The 18,714-nt window shown below is 35.7% G+C and overlaps 1 protein-coding gene across 2 annotated transcripts in view; it reads right to left on the reverse strand.

Moving 5' to 3' along the window:
- The window catches only part of LOC150105074 (Golgi-pH regulating cation channel), a 450,265-nt gene that overhangs the window by 292,317 nt on the left and 139,234 nt on the right, over positions 1–18,714 (reverse strand). For both annotated transcript variants that reach the window (XM_090395474.1, XM_090395473.1), the window contains exon 9: positions 14,049–14,142. In XM_090395474.1, coding sequence (XP_090251600.1) covers positions 14,049–14,142 — 94 coding nt within the window. The remainder of the gene's footprint in view (positions 1–14,048; positions 14,143–18,714) is intronic.

The raw sequence follows: 18,714 nt of genomic DNA on the forward strand, positions 1-18,714 counted from the left end.
GTTCCACAGAAACACCACAAACTAGGAAGCACTGCATTATTCAAAAATCTCTCAGAGTTTAATGTAGCTTTAATGAACAGACAGGTAGATCAGCAACCATCCACCTAGAAGAATACAAGTCATACATCTGCAAACCCAAAAAAAATCCAAAAAAAATTGAAACCTACAACCCCCCCCCCCGCCTCCACTACAAGGATTACTCAAAATCCATCACCATTCCCAATATCCGAGGCACCTCGGGAAAAAATTACCAAAATCTTAAAAAAGCATGACTTGACCTCCTGTTGCAGACCATACAGAAAATTGGCATCCCTTATTCGCTCCACTAAAGACCAACCACTTCCCTTGCAGCTGTAAACTGTCTTACTTTGGCCAAACAGGCAGGACAGCGAATATCAGAATTTCGGAACACAAGGACTACATCCGTTTTCACAAGTACAGCCATTCTGGTCATGCAGACCATGCTCTGGATACACACCACAGAATACGGTGGAAGAAAGCTACAGTAATACACTGTAGCAAATACAAATTCGAAAGACTATTTATGGAATCAGCCTCAGCCCTAAGAAACTCTCCAAACCTCAACAAAGTTGGTTGTATGAGACTGCTCCAAATTTGGGAGGCTTATATCAGCAGACCTTCAGCCCAACAGCCAAGAACACCTAATTAGCCTGCTAGGAGGCACCATCAGGAATTTTAGGAGAACAACAGCTTTATCACTTCTTTCTTAGTTACTGTGTTATAGTGCCTACGTGCCCGTGCCTTTTTTGTAAGTTCCTTTTGAAGACGGCAAACATGACGTTGCTGAAATATCGGAAATATTTATTAAAGTGTAATTTAATTTATATTCATATCTATGTTGTCAATTCCTTAAGTTATTTAGTAAGGAAATAAAACTATTGTGAGAATAACAGAGATATTTCACTACTGAGTGTTCCTGGTAAGATTTATGCAAGTATACTTGAGAAAAGGTTGAGAAGGACAGTGGAAGTGAAGTTTGGTGAAGAACAAGCTGAATTCAGGCCAAATAGAGGCTGTGAGGATCAGATTTTCACTTTTACGACAAATAGTTGAGAAATCATGGGAATATAACAAAGATCTCTATTTAAGTTTTGTATATCTGGGAAAGGCATATGACAAGGTGCCAAGAGAAAAGCTATTCAAAATGCTACAGTTATATGGTATAGTATGCCCACCATTTGTAGGTCTCTGCTTGTCATTTTGCCAAGAATAGTTGATTCTTGCTGAAGGGGAGAAAGAAATGAAGGACATACAAATTGGTCAACAACATGAGAAATCACGTGCTTTCTTGTCTGTCGCTGTACTAGTACTAGCTTGATTTTTGTTGTCGCTTTTTTGCATTATTTTTTATTATTAATTTGTATGAGGATCCAGTACAGTTAACAAGTTCTGTTGTTAAACGTTTCAGTAGCTCTTGCAAAAGAATATTGAATAATGTGCTGACATTCTGTGAAAAAGAATCGTCAGAAGGCTGTCTCCTTGTTCCCCTTTCTCAAGTCATAAAACGTGCAAGTGTAATTGCAGGCTTATTGGGGTCGACTATTAAAAGAATTTGTAGGGAATCAAAAGGTGAAGGTAAGCCAAAAGTTAAATCTCCTAAATAAAGCACCAGAGAAAGAAAACCATCGAAACCGTAGCTTTGAATGATTTTGATGTAGACGTTATAAGAAGAACTATTCACGAATTTTACGTGGTCAAGAAAAGAGCGCCAACTGTTCCGAAATTGATTCCTGTGCTTAAAGAAAAAATTAATGTTCCTTGGAAAAGAGAAACTTTAAAGGAAAATACTTCACGAAATCGGATTTTGTTTTAAAAAGTCCCAGAATAAAAGGAAACTTATCACAGAGCGAAGTGACATTGTTTTATCTAGAATGCAGTATTTGAGAGCAATAAGACATTTCAGGGAGGAGAAATGACCGATTGTGTATCTAGATGAAACTTAGATTGATAATAATTTAACTTATGGAAAATGTTGGCAGTCTAAAGAAGAATGTAGAGCGCTACAAACCAGAAATGTCTTGCGGCACATAATAATTTTGTGTGCGGGTGGAGAAATGGATTTTTTACCGAATTCAAACTTACTATACAAAGCCAATTCAACTACTGGAGATTACCATGGGCAAATGAATTCTACGATCTTCGAAAAGTGAGCAGAAGAAAAACTGATTCCAAACCTATCTAAAAATGCTGTTGTTATAATTGATAACGTTTCATATCACCCTATTCAATTAAACAAAGTTCCAAATTGGTCTAATAAGAAGCAAGTTCTTATGGATTGGCTCTCTGCAAATAACATTTCTCATTCCCCAGATATGCAAAAAATTGAATTGCTTAATTTGGTCAAAAGAAACTCGCCCACAGTTAAACTATTTAAATTCGACACGATGCTCAAAGAGCATGGATTTCTAGCTTTGAGGTTACCACCATATCATTGTGATATTAATGCTATTGAGTATGTTTTAGGCAGAAGTGAAAAGTTTCATTCTCCATCACAACATAACTGGGGATATCGACACGTAGAAACTTTTTAAGCTTTCGGAACAGGCGACTGAAAGTATTACAGTTCAAAACTGGGGAAAATATTGCTCTCATGTCATCTCATTGGAAAATATGTATTGGGACAGAGATGGAATTATCGAAGAATTATGCGAACCTTTGGTGATCAGTTTAAGTCAAAGTGATGGTGATTCGGACACCAATTCAGATGACTCTGAAGATTAAAAGATTTGATAATGGTATTTTTTTCCAACATTTTTTTTGCATGGGTTTGTTAAAAGTCACAACAAGTCATAAATAATTAATTGGTTTAGGACGATAAAGTGTCTCAGTTTTCTCAACTGTAAGTTTAGAATATCTAAGTTCATTTGAAAAAATATCTGTTTTTCTGTATAATTATTTTTATTTTATACAAAACTTTCTTAAAAATAAACTTAGTTAAATTTTTATTTTATGCTATACTTTTTTAATTTTGTTAATACTCTATGTACAAAAGAAAAACTAAATTTTCCGACCTGTAATAATAAACAAACTCATCCCAAAAGACAGATTGATTACCCTATTATCGGAATGGATTCTCCTTTTTCTGACATGCACAGAAGTGTTGAAGGATCTCTAATTGGTGGGCGAACAATATCAATGGAGCATTATATCAAGCAATACTTAGTCTTTATTTCAGTTGTAAGTCAGCAGTTAGAATTGAAGGAAGTGCAGGACGATGGTTTGATGTTAAATCTGGTGTCAGACCAAGGATGTACATTATCTCCTCTATTATTCATTATCGATATGGATCACATTATGAAGGAAAGTGGTATTAAAGCTGATATCAAAATTGGAAATGTTAATCTCAGCTGTTTACTTTATGCTGATGATGTTATACTTTTAAATAATTTTGGTTCAAGTCTGCAAGATTCAAGCCTGACTAAATTGAATAACTGTTGTTATTCAATTTAGGCAGAAGCACTGAAAATATGAACTGCATTGTGAATGGAGAACCTATAGAACAAGTAAAACATTTCATCTTCTTTGGTGTGATTTTTAGTGAAGATGGTAAATTAAATAAAGAAACAGACAACAGAATCAACAAAGCTGGTATGGTAGGAAGTCAACTATACATTTGTATGGAATAAGAGAGAAATTAGTCAAAACACAAAGTTGGGATGCAACTCTAGCTCGCCTCCACGTGGTGCATCCTGGGTAACGCTAAAGAGCTAGAATGACTTGGCCACCCAGACTATCTTAGGATCTCCTGGATTAGTGTACATGCATATACAAATGGTTTATCAGGTTACAATGACGGAAACTAGGACTCATTCTATCAACTAGAAGTGCCCTAAGATTCGTTCTCTTGGACAACTGCTCAGAGTCTGCCAGCTGAATGTAGAAAGTATAAGCAGGGCTAAATAGTGAATGTCTTACTAGACTTCTTCATGACAACAGAATTGACATTGCCATCATACAAGAAACCCATGCAAGCAATGAACCACAACTACGAGAAAGGGCTCCATTCCAGGTTTCAATTTTATAGGAGCAACATATCATCAGATGCATGGGGTAGCCACCTATGCCCAAAACTCACTCACCAAGATCCGTTTCATTTCTGCTAGCGATGTTTCAAACATATCTTACATTATTATAGAAGTTAATGACCTAAAAATAATGAATGTCTACAAGCTGGCCTGATGAAGTTTTGCCAGCCTTAATGCATTCTGCTGTTTATACTGGAGACTTAACAATCATCATACATATGGGGTTATAGAGAAACTGATGCAAATGATGCCAAGCTATCCGAGTGGGCAGAGGCAAACAACACAGATCTGATTTTTGATCCCAAGGATAACTGTACTTTTAACTCGGCTAGATGGAATAGTGGCACCAATCCTGACATGTGTTTTGTAACAACCAATCAAAAGGGGCCTCCCAGTGCTAACCAGCCATCGTGCTTAGAAAGATTCCTACACAGTCAACAATGACCTGTCTTTATTGACATGGACCCTCAAATCCCAAATACTGAAACTACACCAATACCACATTGGAATTTTGCCAAGAAACTCTGGAACAGCTTTTCATCAGATCTAGATAAAAATGTGTGCTGGATTCCACCACAACCTTATAACTACAGAAGATTTGTGAAAATAGTAATTTCTACAGCCAAAAAACACATCCCTAGAGATTCTAGAAAAGAATACATACCTGGCTGAAGCAAAACCAGCGAAGCACTTTATAACAACCTTCTGAATAGTAGACGTGTGGATGTTGCAGATGATCTTATTGACAGCTTAAATGAATCTAGAAAGAACAAATGGATTGACATCATTCAAAAGGCTGAACTTTAAACATTCAAGCAGGAAGGCATGGAGTCTCCTTAAAAAGTTGGGTGGTAATTCTCATCGCCCCAATGCAAAAGCTGCTGTTAGTGCCAACTGTATTGCCAATCAGATAGTGAATCTGTCCAGAGCCAAATCAGAAAAAACCCACACTAAAATAATAAGGAAAGAATTGACCAGACTTAAAGAAAGTTGTTCTGAAGTGACCAGTCTATTGAATCCATTACCAAAGAACTTCTAGCTGCACTCCAGGGAGTGAAAACTGGCAAAATGCATGGATTTGATAATGTTCACCCTGAATTTTTTTAAAAACTCTGGACCAAATATAGTGGAATGGCTGACAAAATTCTTTTCTAATATTCTACAGAGTGGTAGATTACCAGCAGAATTTAAAAAATCAAAGATAATAGTAGCCATCCTGAAACCTGGAAAACCAGCTGATAAACCTGAAAGCTACAGACCTATAGCATGCTCAGTATCTGTCTTAAGTTACTAGAAAGACTTATTTACAATAGAATTAGCACTATTATTATTAATACTCTCCTTCATGAACAGGTCGGTTTCAGGCCCAGGCACAAATCTGAAGATCAAATTTTGGCCCTAACAACTCATATAGAATCTGGTTTCAAAAAATGCCTTCCAATTGGTGCAGTCTTTATAGACTTGACAGCTGCATATGACACCGTATGGAGGAACGGCATGATCTACAAGCTCCTTAAAATACTGAAATGTAAACAAATGACCCATCTGATCGAACAGAATAATACAGGTAGTTCTAGATGATGATATGAGCAAGCCAAGAACACCTTAACAATAGACTCCCACAAGGGTCAGTTCTGGCCCCTCTTCTTTTCAATTTGTATATTTCTGACCTAAGGACAACGTCTAGAAAATTCGTGTATGCTGATGATTTATGTATCACATTCCAACACCACAACTTCTGTAATATAGAGCACATACTAACTAATGACATAGAGAAGCTAAACCACTTCTTTGAGAAGTGGTGTCTTATTCCAAGCACTACCAAGACTGAAACATGTTGTTTCCATTTGAACAATAGCATGGCATGAGACATCTTAAGAGTGCCAATAAATGGGAACATACTATGGCTAAATTTTAATCCAAAGTATCTGGGCATAACCCTGGACAGAACCCTCTCCATTAATAGACATCTCTCCAATATTGCTGCCAAACTCAGAACTAGAAATAACATACTGCATAAACTTGCCGGAACAACCTGGGGTGGGCCTTGTGCTCCCACATTAAAGACATCTGCTCTGGGCCTCATGTACTCAACTGCTGAATATTTCTCAGCTGTCTGGCTGAACAGTGCACACATTAAATTAATTGACACTGTGTTGAATCAGACCATGTGTATCATTTCTGGAACAATAAAGACTACTCCATCATATTGGCTACCAGTTCTGAGCCACATACAACTGCCACAACTATGACGCCAAGACAACCTGATTCGCAAATATAACAAAATTTTCCGGAACCCACTACTTCCTATACACTCTGATATTGCAGCTTTACATCACAGAGGCTTAAGACAATAGCATGGCAGATGGAATGGACTGCCAAAGCCCAGGTAATCTGGCAGACTGTCTTTAACCCAAACAGCCCTCCATCAAGGTTCGGACCTACCTTGAAAAATATGGTCCTCCCTAAATAGGGTTCGCACCAACCATGGTAAATGCAGATCTTCCTTATTTACTTGGGGAATAAGACCAAACTCATCTTGTGACTGTGGTGAGGATAACCATTTGACTGTCCTCACAGAGCCTTCATGAGACCAATAGTTTCTACTGATGCTGTTGACTGGTTGTCGAACTTAGACATTCAATTTAATTTTTTGCTTATTTGTATATTTTTATATGTATATATGACTGCAGTGTCACTTCACAGTTATATTTTTTTATGCATTTTGTTGTCTTGTACATGGTTTTTTGTGTGTGTGGTAGCATATGCATGTATTCTTCTTAGCTAAACAAATAACCAAAGACTAGAGACCACAGATATGAGAATCCTGAGAAAGATTAGGTGCATGAACACATGGCATCAGTGGCAATAACTTATTAAAAATGAGGAAATTAGGAAAGAACTTGACACTGTTAGCATCCAGGAATGTTACAGCATACAGAACCTACAGTATGGAGAAATAGAAAGCAATTCTGTGGGCAACGATCACCAAATAACATACTCTTCCAGTCTGATGGTTGTGCCAGTAATGGCAATTATCCCTTCCAACACAATGTTCTCTATCACAAATCAACAGTTGTAAATACAATGTTGGCAGTAAAAAAAAAACAGAAGCATTGAGTGACCAACACTGAAATGTTTCACCTTTATCCTTCAGTGAAGTCACTTGTTATTGTTGTTGTTTGGAACTACAGCTGAAGCAACTAAGGCTAGGCCAGTATGCTATGTCTGTTAATTGCATTCTTTTGACTGGTTTGCGTGTTTTTTTTTTCTAGATGAAAAACCTAAGTTTTCCAGGATTTTGTCATCAAATTTCTGACATGTACCCTCTGGGGGATGTAAATGATATTATGATAGTACTACATGTAAAGTTACATCACAACTAACTTCCTATCGACAATTTTGTTCCGAAATGATCTGTTAGAGCTGCAATATTATCAGACCTCATATTTTGGTTTTCTACAACGCTGCTTACTATATCATTCCATCTAGATCTTTCTCTTCCTCTGAGACTTTTTCCTGTCATCTTCGAAAAGAACATTTGCTTTGATAATCTTTCCTTTCCCATTCTATTTAAGTGACTATATCACCTCACATTAATTCTATAACACATTTCTGAAATGTAAAAATGTCAAGTGCTTTCCTGACATCCTCATTTTTAATGTGATACTTCCATTGATGTCATCTACTAATATCCTTAATTTTTCTCAGAAGTGTCATATCTGTTGTCTCCAATCATTGATCAACTTCTGTTACTTCTAACTAAGCTCTCAGATCCCTAAGTTAAAATTGGTTCAAACACTCCATGTATACAGCAAATTTAAATTTTAATTAAAATTTAATATTAATCAAATCAAATTTAATTAAAAAAAAAAAGATTTATTTGTAAATCTACAGTATGTATATATTTTTTTTCAGTCTTCTACCAAACCAAAGCTGAAACATTTTACTTGTTCTATAAGCTGTTCATTCAGGATGCAGTTAATTTCATTGTCTTGGTCTTTTTATTGATGAATTTCATATTGAATTTATTACAACAGCTATTGAATTTAGTTATGAAATACTGTAGACTTGGACTAGATTTATTTAGGAGTATAACATCATCTGCATAAAGCAAAGAGCTAAGATTAACCTCCAATTTTGACATTAGGATAAATATCACTTTCCTTTATAATGTGATCCATATCATATACCTGATTTTGCATCAACTCATCTTCCTGTACCTCCTTCAATTCTAATGGCTGACTCGAGTTGTAAGTATTGTAAAAATATATCAAGTATTGCTTGATATAATGTTCCATTTACATCATATAATTGTAGTGCTTTGAACAGTTTTTCCTCCTGGCAACTTGTGATATGCCTTTTCCAGATCTATGCAATAGATCCTTGTTATATTCCCCCTAATTTCTCAACTATATGTCTTAAAGTGAAAATCTGATTCTGGAAAACCTCTATTTGGATTGGATCCAGCTCTTTCATCTCTTTCATTTCATTTCTCTGCAACCTTCCCTTCCACAATTTTCTTAGCCATTTCTCAAATATAATTGCATAAATCTTACAAGGAGCATTAGGTAAGGAAATTCCTCTGTAATTCTTACATTCAGTTTTATTTCCTTTTTCAAAGCTAGGTACTCTGAGAGCTCTATTCCAATCATCTGGCATTCTACCCTTTGTCGGGACTTTCTGAATTATGCAGTACAGCCACTGAAAATCTATTATATCTCCATAATTGAGCATTTCTGGTCAAATATAATCTAATTGAGCTGCATTTCCAAATTTCAGGTTTTTGATGGTTTTTTGTACTCGGAATATTGACGTGTATTCTTGTTGAGCGCTTTCCACCACAATGCTGTTAGTGCTCATTTCATTTATCAATCTTTCAAACAAATTACTCCAGATATCTAGAATAATTGTACCTTGAGGTTTCATATCATCTTTATCATTTCAGTATACTCTTTTCTCCATTTCTAAGCTTTTTCAATAGTCTCCAGAATATTTTGAGACCTTCCTGATATTTATTTTCTATGTTCATACCAAAGTCTTCCTACGACTTTTGTTTAGCTAGTTTTACACAGTGCTTCACTTTCTTACCTTTTCTCTGTATTCTTGAAGAGCACAAGTTGAGTTACTTGCCAGGAACTTTTGATATACTTTCTTCTTTCCCAGGAGCCTATGTAGCTCAGTGGAAGTGGCATTTGCACTCCTCAGTGCTAGGCCATCCAAAGAAAGATCATTCTGAGTTCGATTCTAGTCACTGACCAGAGGAACTTTTGCTAAGTCATTCTTCAACTGGTTCCCAGATTAATTAATCTCTAGCATGATCAAACAGGTTTTTTTTTTCTCCCAGAAACTTGGGTTTTTCATCCTGTAAGCTCAAGAAAATCAACAGTAGAACACACTATTTTCTGACATTAAAAAAAATATAGTGTTAGGGTTAGAGACCACAAAATGGCAGTACTTGTTAGCTGTTCCTTCATTGGATGCCGCTGAAATTAGCAGCATCCAGTGAAGGAATTCAGAGTGTTTTGGGTACCACTGAATGGGTACCAGTGGATACTGAACTGCCTACTTAGTTTCCAAAAGTTACACAAAACGGCCTCACCTACTTCGTATAAGGGAATAAAAGGTGTTAGCTGATTTTTTTTCTTCTTCTTCTTCATTTCCTTGATTGTCTCTTTAACTTTCTGAATCCACCATACAATTCTGATTTTTCTTATTCTTATTCAAACTCTTTCATTTTTTGAGGAATAATTTTGTGTGTTCCAGGAGGAGAAAAACTCTAATTCATGACATGAACCCAAAAACATTTAGAAGATAAAGCTGAAGAATTAGAGCTTGGTTCAGTGGAATATACATCATCATCAAATTCCTGCCATGTACCCTCAAGGGGTGTACAGGATATGACAGTACTACATGAAAAAATTACATCATTACTAACTTCCTATCTACAATTTTCCTCCAAATCACTCTGTTACTTGTCAAGACTCCAACATTATCAGATTTTATATTTCTATCGTCTAAGGCACTTTGTACCGTATCAATCCACCTATATCTTGGTCTTCCTCTGGGTCGTTTACCTGCCAACCTGGCAGAGAACTCTTGTTTTGCTAATCTTTCCTCTCCCATTCTATTTAAGTGACCATACCACCTGAGATTAGCTCTGCTAACGCATTCCTGGATGCTGACAATGTCAAATTATTTCCTAATATCCTCATTTTTAATATGATATTGCCATTGATCCCATCTGTTCACACCTGTAATCTTTCTCAGGACTCTCATATCTGCGGTCTCTAGTCTTTGGTCAAGTGTTTTACTTCTGACCCAGCTCTCAGATCCATAAGTTAAAACTGGTTTGAACACTGTCTTGTATACATCTAATTTAGTGTTCTGACTTATTTCTTTCTTATTCCATATGAATTTATTCAATTGACTTCCCACCATACCAGCTTTGCTGATTCTGTTGTCTATTTCTATATTTAATTTACCATCTTCAGTAAAAATCTTGCCTAAGTAGCTGATATGTTTTACTTGTTCCACAGGTTCTCCATTCACAACACAGTTGACATTTTCAATGATTCTGCCTATTTTCATTGTCTTTGTCTTTTTAATGCTGACCGTCATACCATATCTATTACAACAGCTATTCAATTTAGTCAGAGAATCTTGCAGACTTGTAGCGGATTTATTTAGAAGTATAACATCATCCGTATAAAGCAAAGAGCTGACATTAACATCTCCAATTTTGATATCAGGTTTAATACCACATTCCTTCATAATGTGATCCATATAGATAATGAATAACAGAGGGGATAATGTACATCCTTGTCTCACACCAGATTTAACATTAAACCATCTTCCTGTACTTCCTTCAATTCTAACTGTTGACTTACAACTCAAATAAAGACTAAGTATTGCTTGCATTAATGCCTCATTGACACCATATAACTGCAGCGTATTGAATAGCTTCTCTCTTGGCACCTTGTCATATGCCTTTTCCAGATCGACAAAACTTAAATACAGATCTTTGTTATATTCCCATGGTTTCTCGACTATTTGTCGTAAAGTGAAGATCTGATCCTGACAGCCTCTATTTGGCCTGAATACCAGCTTGTTCTTCACCAAGCTTTCCTTCCACAATTCTTCTCAACCGTTTCTCAAGTATACTTGCATAGATCTTGCCAGGAACACTCAGTAGGGAAATACCTCTGTAATTATCACATTCAGTTTTATTTCCCTTTTTATATATGGGTACTATGAGAGCTCTACTCCAATCATCGGGAATTCATCCCTCTGTCCAGGCTTTCTGAACTATGCAGTGCAGCCACAGTAAGACTTTTATAGCACCATACTTCAGCATTTCTGGTCGAATATCATCTACTCCTGCTGCCTTTCCACATTTCAAGCCTTTGATGGCTTTTTCTACTTCAAGTATGGATATGTATTCCTGACTGCATTCCTGGTCAGTGTTTTTTATCACTGTGCTGTCATCACTGCTTGTTTCATTTAGCAGTTTTTCAAAGTAATTACTTCATACTTTAAGGATATCTTTTTCTCATGTTTTCATGTCACCTTTATCATCTCTAACTCCTTTTACAGCACTCTTTCCTTCTTCAACAACCTCCAGAATATTTTGCCACCTTCTTGATATTTATTTTCTATATTCTTGCCAAAGTACTCCCATGACTTTTGTTTAGCTAGTTTACACACTGTTTAGCTTTGTTACATTTGTCTCTGTATTCTGTAAGAGTAAAAGCTGACTTATTTGCCAGGAACTTTTGATATGCTTTCTTCTTTTCCTTCACTGCCTCTTTAACTTCCTGTGTCCACCAGGGAGTTCTGATTTTTTTATCCTTGCACACAACCTCACCACATGCCTCTCTGGCAGAATCAATCAATGTTTTCTTCAGAGTTTGCAACTGAATCTGCAAGGTTTGATTCCTGTTCTCAAACTCTTTCATTTTCTTTTCAATAATCTTTCTGTATTCTAGTCTACAGTTCACATCTGAGAGCTGCTCAACTTTTATATGCTTTAAAACTTTCTTACATGTTATTCTTTTCAATATGAAATTCAATTTTATCCTGCTCAAGACTAAACAGTGATCACTTCCAATTTCAAATCCTCTGTACACTCTGGTGTCCTGCACCAGGGAGAAAACATCACTATCAACAATAACATAGTCAATGAGACTTTTCTTATTCCTAGCCTCTTCTCTCCATGTGAATTTGTGCACATTTTTATGTTGGAACATGGTGTTAGTAATAACCAGTCCATGTCCTGAGCAGAAATCCAACAGATATTTGCCATTATTATTAGCTTTGCTCTTTTCTCCAAATTTTCCCAAAATATTTTTGTATGTCTCACAATCATTTCCTACTCTGCTATTTAGATCCCCAACAAGGACCAACTTTTCCTTTTTCATTGTGTCAGTTGCTTTTTCTAAAGCTTCAAAAAATTCCTCCACTTCTACCTTAGTAAAACCGTCTGTATGACCATAGGCACAAATAAATCTCATTGTCCAGTTCCCCATTCTTATATTTGCCCACATTACTCTACTTGAGACTGACTGCCATTCAAGAAGATTAGCCTCATATTTTGTGTTGAATACTATGGCTACTCCTTCTTTTCCTTGATTGTCATTGCCTGAATATAACATTTTGTATTTATTGCTCAGAAAGATCTCACCAGTTTTGGTCTTTTTTGTTTCAGTCACCCCTATTATGTCGATCTGGTACTTATCTAATTCCTCAGCTAGCTCCATTTCTTTGCCATTCAGGCTTCTTACATTGATAGTACCGATCTTTAACTCTGGTGATGTTAAGTTGAGGTTTGTTTTCAGATTTGTTCCAGTAGCTGACTTTTCGCTGTTCGCCCTGGTTCCCTGGCGAAAACAACGTAGGCCTTGTTTAACTGGGCGACGCCCCAGGCAAAATGAAAGTTTGTCATGTTGTACCATCATTTTTTATTTTGGTTTAACCAATAAGAATACAATTTGGTCGGCTAAATCCCAAATTGTCAGCCCATCCTCATTCGTTCAGTATCAAAGTAGATACCCAACAGGGTGCACCACGAGAAGGTGAGGATTGGACATTAGGTCAGAAGCCCTGGTCGGTTCTCCGCATTCCTTTAAAGGCTATGTGGAGGTCTCCTCTCAGTTATACAGCTTTGACCCTTAACCACCCCGTGGAATATACTAATACTTTAAAAAAAGAATAGCATGGTATCATTAACTTTCTAGTAGAAATTAACAAAAAAAGCATCCACAATACACTGAAGAGCAGTTATTATAGCCAGAACAAATACATCAATACATTATTAATTTCTGTCAATAAAGATACAACATATCTTTATTGACATCTGCACATATTCCATTACTTTTGGTGGAATCATGTATCGGCATGTAATGTTAACATACATACTGGATCAGAAACATGAAAAAAAAGTTAGTAAATTATTATGATCTTTCAAAGATATACACTCCAAACATATATCTTAAAAATATTCTCACTCCTGACAATAACACATTTTAATTATGTGCCATTTGTCTAGAAAAAGCTTCAAGTTCAAATGCTGTTCATAACAGAAAGAATTTCCTATGACTTTTTTTTTCAAAAAAAAGGTTAGGTTAGCCCATTTTATGCATCTGTAGTAGGCATTTTCTCATAGCAACTTGATTCTCTTGCTAAAAGGACAAACCAAATGCATGACAAACATACTATGTTTGTCATGCATTTGGTCATAGAACCAATTCATCTTGTTAAAATTAAGTTTTGCAAACCGGTTAATTCAATACTAACAGTCCATCAGGATGAATAGTAAAAAAAAAAAGTAATAATAATTAATTTTCTTAACAACGGATGCTAAATCTTTCAATGTGTTATTAATATAAACTATGGAGTTCAGATGTAACATGCTCTAAAGATTTCATATCCATTTTTGCAAACTCCAATTTAATAGGAATTCACCTAGAGTTCAATATTAAGAAATATGAAAAATTTACTTACCACTAATGTTAAATTTTATGTCTTCATCACTTTTTATATACATAATCAGTAAATATACTCCATCTTTATCTACTGAGGTTATATAGTTGTCTGTCTATTTAAAAAAAAAAAAGAAAGAAAGAAAGAAAGAAATATTCATCTCACATATCTTAATTAGAAAAAAGAAGTGTGAGGACAACAAATAGTCAAGAATCAGAATATTAAAACAATGCAGTGATAAGAAAAATATCATTGCTGCAAATACAGATTACAACAAGCATACACCATATTTTCATAATATATACATATAGATTGGACCTCATATCATACGTGTCGGTGAGACCTGGCTATCAAAAGCAGACATACTAACCAGTATCAAGTGTAAACGGTACAGTATTTTTAGGAAGGATAGGCAGGATAAGAGAGGAGGGGACATGCTGCTAATGATATCAGATGATGGCAATATTACTAACAGTTTTTCATGTGGCAGTGTTTTTGAAGCCATCTTGTGTGAGGTAGAATCTAACAAATATATAGTGGGATGCTGTTACAGACATGATGGACTGGTAGCTAGTGGTGAAGAAATGCATCACCAAATCAGTACAATGTGTGTAAAAAGAGTAATCATAATGGGAGATTTTAATTATCTCAACACTGACTGTTGAGATAATTAAATCATGAAAAGAATGAAACTGAATTGTGACAGTGAAAATGCAGTACTTGCTCAGGAAGTGCTAAGTTTATGAATGTTCCATTTAGAAAAAGTTACATGTTGAACTACAAAGCAGGAAATTATGACCACCTAAGGAGTATGCAGGGTTCTATTATCAGTTGTTGGATGGGAAGGATATCGCCAGTGCATAGGAAGTGTTTAAAAAATACTTAAATGATGGAATATCAGAATGTTTCCCTAGAGTTCGAAGAATAAATACAGTAAGAGTGAAATGGATGTGTAATCTGATTAAGCAAGAGATTCACAAGAAAAAGATGATGGAGAAGAAATACCATGTTCATAAGGATGATGTCAGTTATGGTAATTATAAGTAGCAGGCCAGAAGAGTCACAACTGTTGTTTGTTGTTTGGAAAGCTAAGTCTGAGTATGAAAAGAAACTGGCTCTTCAAGTTAAAGACAACCCAAAAGAATTCTACAGTTATTCTGCAAGTAAAAGAAAGACTGAATTTGAAATAACTATTGAATGCAGATGGTATGTGGGTGACTGGAGCACAAGTGATTGTTCAACTAATGAGCAGCCATTTTGCTAAAAGCTATCAACCTGGTATATGCAACATTGAACTCACTGCTACCTCTTCACTGTATGAGGAAACACGTGTATATGAGAAGAAAGTATTAGAGCTGTTAAACAAACTGAATAAGAATTCTGCAATAGGCTGATGGGATATCAGCACGGATGGGATGCTAAAAGAGTGTTCAGATGAACTGGCTACTCCTTTGATCAGGCTATATAATTTGAATCTCAGAACAGTGTTGACTACTCAGGAGTAGAAAGAATGTATGGCAATCGCATTGCACAGGAGTAGTGCAAAGACTGATGTATCCAACTATCAACTAATCAGCATCTCAGGAGTTGTGGTGAAGATCTTGGAAAAGTTGGTTAGGGCTCATATTCAGAAATGGGTTGACAGAGAATCTCTAGAAAAATATCAACGTGAACATGAATATATCAACGCGAAATACCAGAGCTGAGACTTAGATTGAAGAGACAATGCTGGTTCTCTTGCACCATGTACTACGTGAATCTGCAAGAGAACTGGCATTGTCTCTAGTGAAGCTGTTCAATCTAAGTCTCGGCTCTGGTATTTTGGGGGAGTGGAAAGAGGATAAGATAGTACCATTGCATAAAGGTGACTCCTACACAGAGGTAGCAAACCACAGACCAATTAATATATCGGGAGTGGTTGTTAAAGTATTGAAAAAATTGGTGAAAGGTAAAATACAATAGTATAGGGGTGTGATGTGTTGGATAGGGATGTAATGCTGTATAGTAGGCAACATGGCTTTGTAAAGGATAGATCCTGTCTTAGTAACTTATTCACATTTTATACTAAAGTGATAGCAGAATTGGATAAAAGAAATGGCTACACTGTGATATTGCTAGGCTTTGTAAAGGCATTTGACAAGAATACCACATAGAAAATTATTACAAAAGTTGGAACAAATGGGAATGGATATGAAGCTAGTAGCATGGATAAGCAGGTGGCTGACAGACAGATACCAGAATGTAGTATATGGTGGAGTGGAATCTAGATGAATGAGGGTGATTAGTAGAGTTCCTCATGGTTGTGTACTAGGGTCACTACTATTTAATTTGTATATTAATGATACACAGAAAGATTTAAGGGAGGGAGATATTCAGTTGTTTGCTGATGATGCGAAACTAGAGAGAGAGGAGAACAATAGTTGATAAAAGTGATGTAGATATTATGCAGGATGATTTAAATAAATTAGCATTATAAGCAAAGGATAATGATTGTCAATTTAATGTTATGCCCTTTGAGTTGAAAAGGTTGCATATGGTGTATCATATTGATAGTACTGGATTGCAACAAATTGATGAGGTTAGGAACTTGGGAATAGTGGTGGACAGAAAAATGATGTTCAGAGAGCATATTGCAAAAGTTGCTAAAATGGATCAAAGGATTACTTGGATGTTGAAAAACATGTTAACAAGTAGTACAGATAGGGAAGTTATTAACCCTCTTATAAGGCTATGATCTGGCCACATCTTGTGCACAGATTTGGTCACCTGAGTTTCTTGGTGACCAGGAGGTAGTAGAGAAGATTGAGAGATGAGTGACTAAACTAGTAACAGAGTCTGTGGAATGCTCCCTATGAAGACAGGTTAAGGTTTGTAGGTTACAAAGTTTAGTTGATAGGCAGAAAAGAGGGGACATGATAGACACTTTTAAGGTATTAAAGGGGATTTATAAAATCAATGCAAAGGAAATTTTTCAATATATGGCAAATAGTTAGAGAACTAGGGGTCATCCATTGTGTAAAAGTTGGTGAATAGGGGTGTGTGTGTGTGTGTGTGTGTGTGTGTGTGGAACAGATTTTTTACATGGAGAGTGATGAAAGAGTGGAATGGATTGCCAAATTGGTTGCGAGTTCCCTGACAGTGAATGAGTTAAAGAGAGGTATAAGATTATAATAGTTTGGGTCTCCCACAATGATTCTCTGGACTCCATGGAGATGCACCACATAATAATCATAATATACGAATGCCATAACTTTCAGTCCAGGCACAATTTGGAACAGAAAAGAATTTCTTATCTTTTGGTAATCTTAAAGCAATCAGTAACAAACTCAGTCTTGTCTGTTTTGGTTTGCCAGTCAACTTGTATGGCAGCCACAGAAGTACACTTTATTGTAGTCCAATTCTTTAATGATGTGGTTTATCATATGCATTATTATGACATGTTCATTTTTAGTGCTAGTAATTGCTGACTTATTCTCCGATTAACTGCTCAGCCTTCTGCTTAGGGAATTCATCAGTTACAGTTTTTGGCTACCCACACTATTGCAAAATATCACATGATAAATAATTTATCATGTTAGTTTTTACAAGTTTTTTTTTTCTAATGAAATTATGCAAAAAATAAATAAAGATAATACTTGATGAGATTGAAAGGATGTCTAGTACATGATGCTATAAAATTGGAAAATTCAGTGGATGAAAATAAATTAATCAATACCTTCCTTGAGTCTTTATTCCAGTTGTGTCCTGATGTCTTCTCTGAAGATCTTACAGAAATGCCCGGTACAAATGAATTTTTTCCATGCAAAGTTGAAGAAATAGTAAATAATTTCGAAGGAGCAGAGTTCTTCACTGAACTGGATCTAAGCTCAGCCTTATTGATTCAGGCATTAAGGAATTCGGCCCTTTCAGATATAAGTGAAGGAGTGGTTTGCTTTCAGGGCAACCTGTTGGCATAATCCAAGGACCTGATATCCCATAAAAAAACCTTACTAAGGGTTCTTTCTAGGCTGGATGAAGAGAAGTTATCCCTGAATTGTTCAAAATATAAGTTCTTTCAAAAAAGAAACTGCATTCATAACCCATAAAATTAGTAAAACAGATATAATTCCAATTAATTCTCAGGAGGAGGTCAGACAAATCTGAAAAATCAATATAGATAAAGAGATTGAGAAAATAGTAAGACACCCAAGAAACAAGACTGGGGAAAGTCCATTATGATTACAGCACAGACTAAGCTTAAGACCTATAGGACAAGAATATTTGTTAATAAGATTAGGAAACAAAATCACCTTAGTTCTAAAGATCAACACATAAGATTAAGGAGAATCCTAAGGAGGATAGTAAGTCTAATTCTAAGAATAGTGAAAGTCATACTCCTGAAGATGCTGAAAAAGAGAGAGAGAGAAAAAAAAAGAAATGAAAGATTAAGCCAATGTAAAATCTCACATGATAAATAATTTATCATGTTCATTTTTACAAGTTTTTTTCTTTTAAAGATTTTATACAAAAAAAATGTCATTGTTTGTATTCTTAAAATAAATCTTTTTTGTATGTAATAACTTAATCACAAGGCTTTGTTAAATCATTCTGACGCATGAAATATGATGTTACTGTGTATCAATGTATATCCATGTCCATATATGGCAATTTCGAAAGACATGAAACATGATGTTGTTGGATTCTGATT

This window comes from Typopeltis vanoorti, chromosome 7 (genome assembly GCF_054136105.1).
Source record: "Typopeltis vanoorti isolate ZY-2024b chromosome 7, IOZ_Tvanoo_1.0, whole genome shotgun sequence".
In the NCBI taxonomy this organism is placed as follows: Eukaryota; Metazoa; Arthropoda; class Arachnida; order Uropygi; family Thelyphonidae; genus Typopeltis; species Typopeltis vanoorti.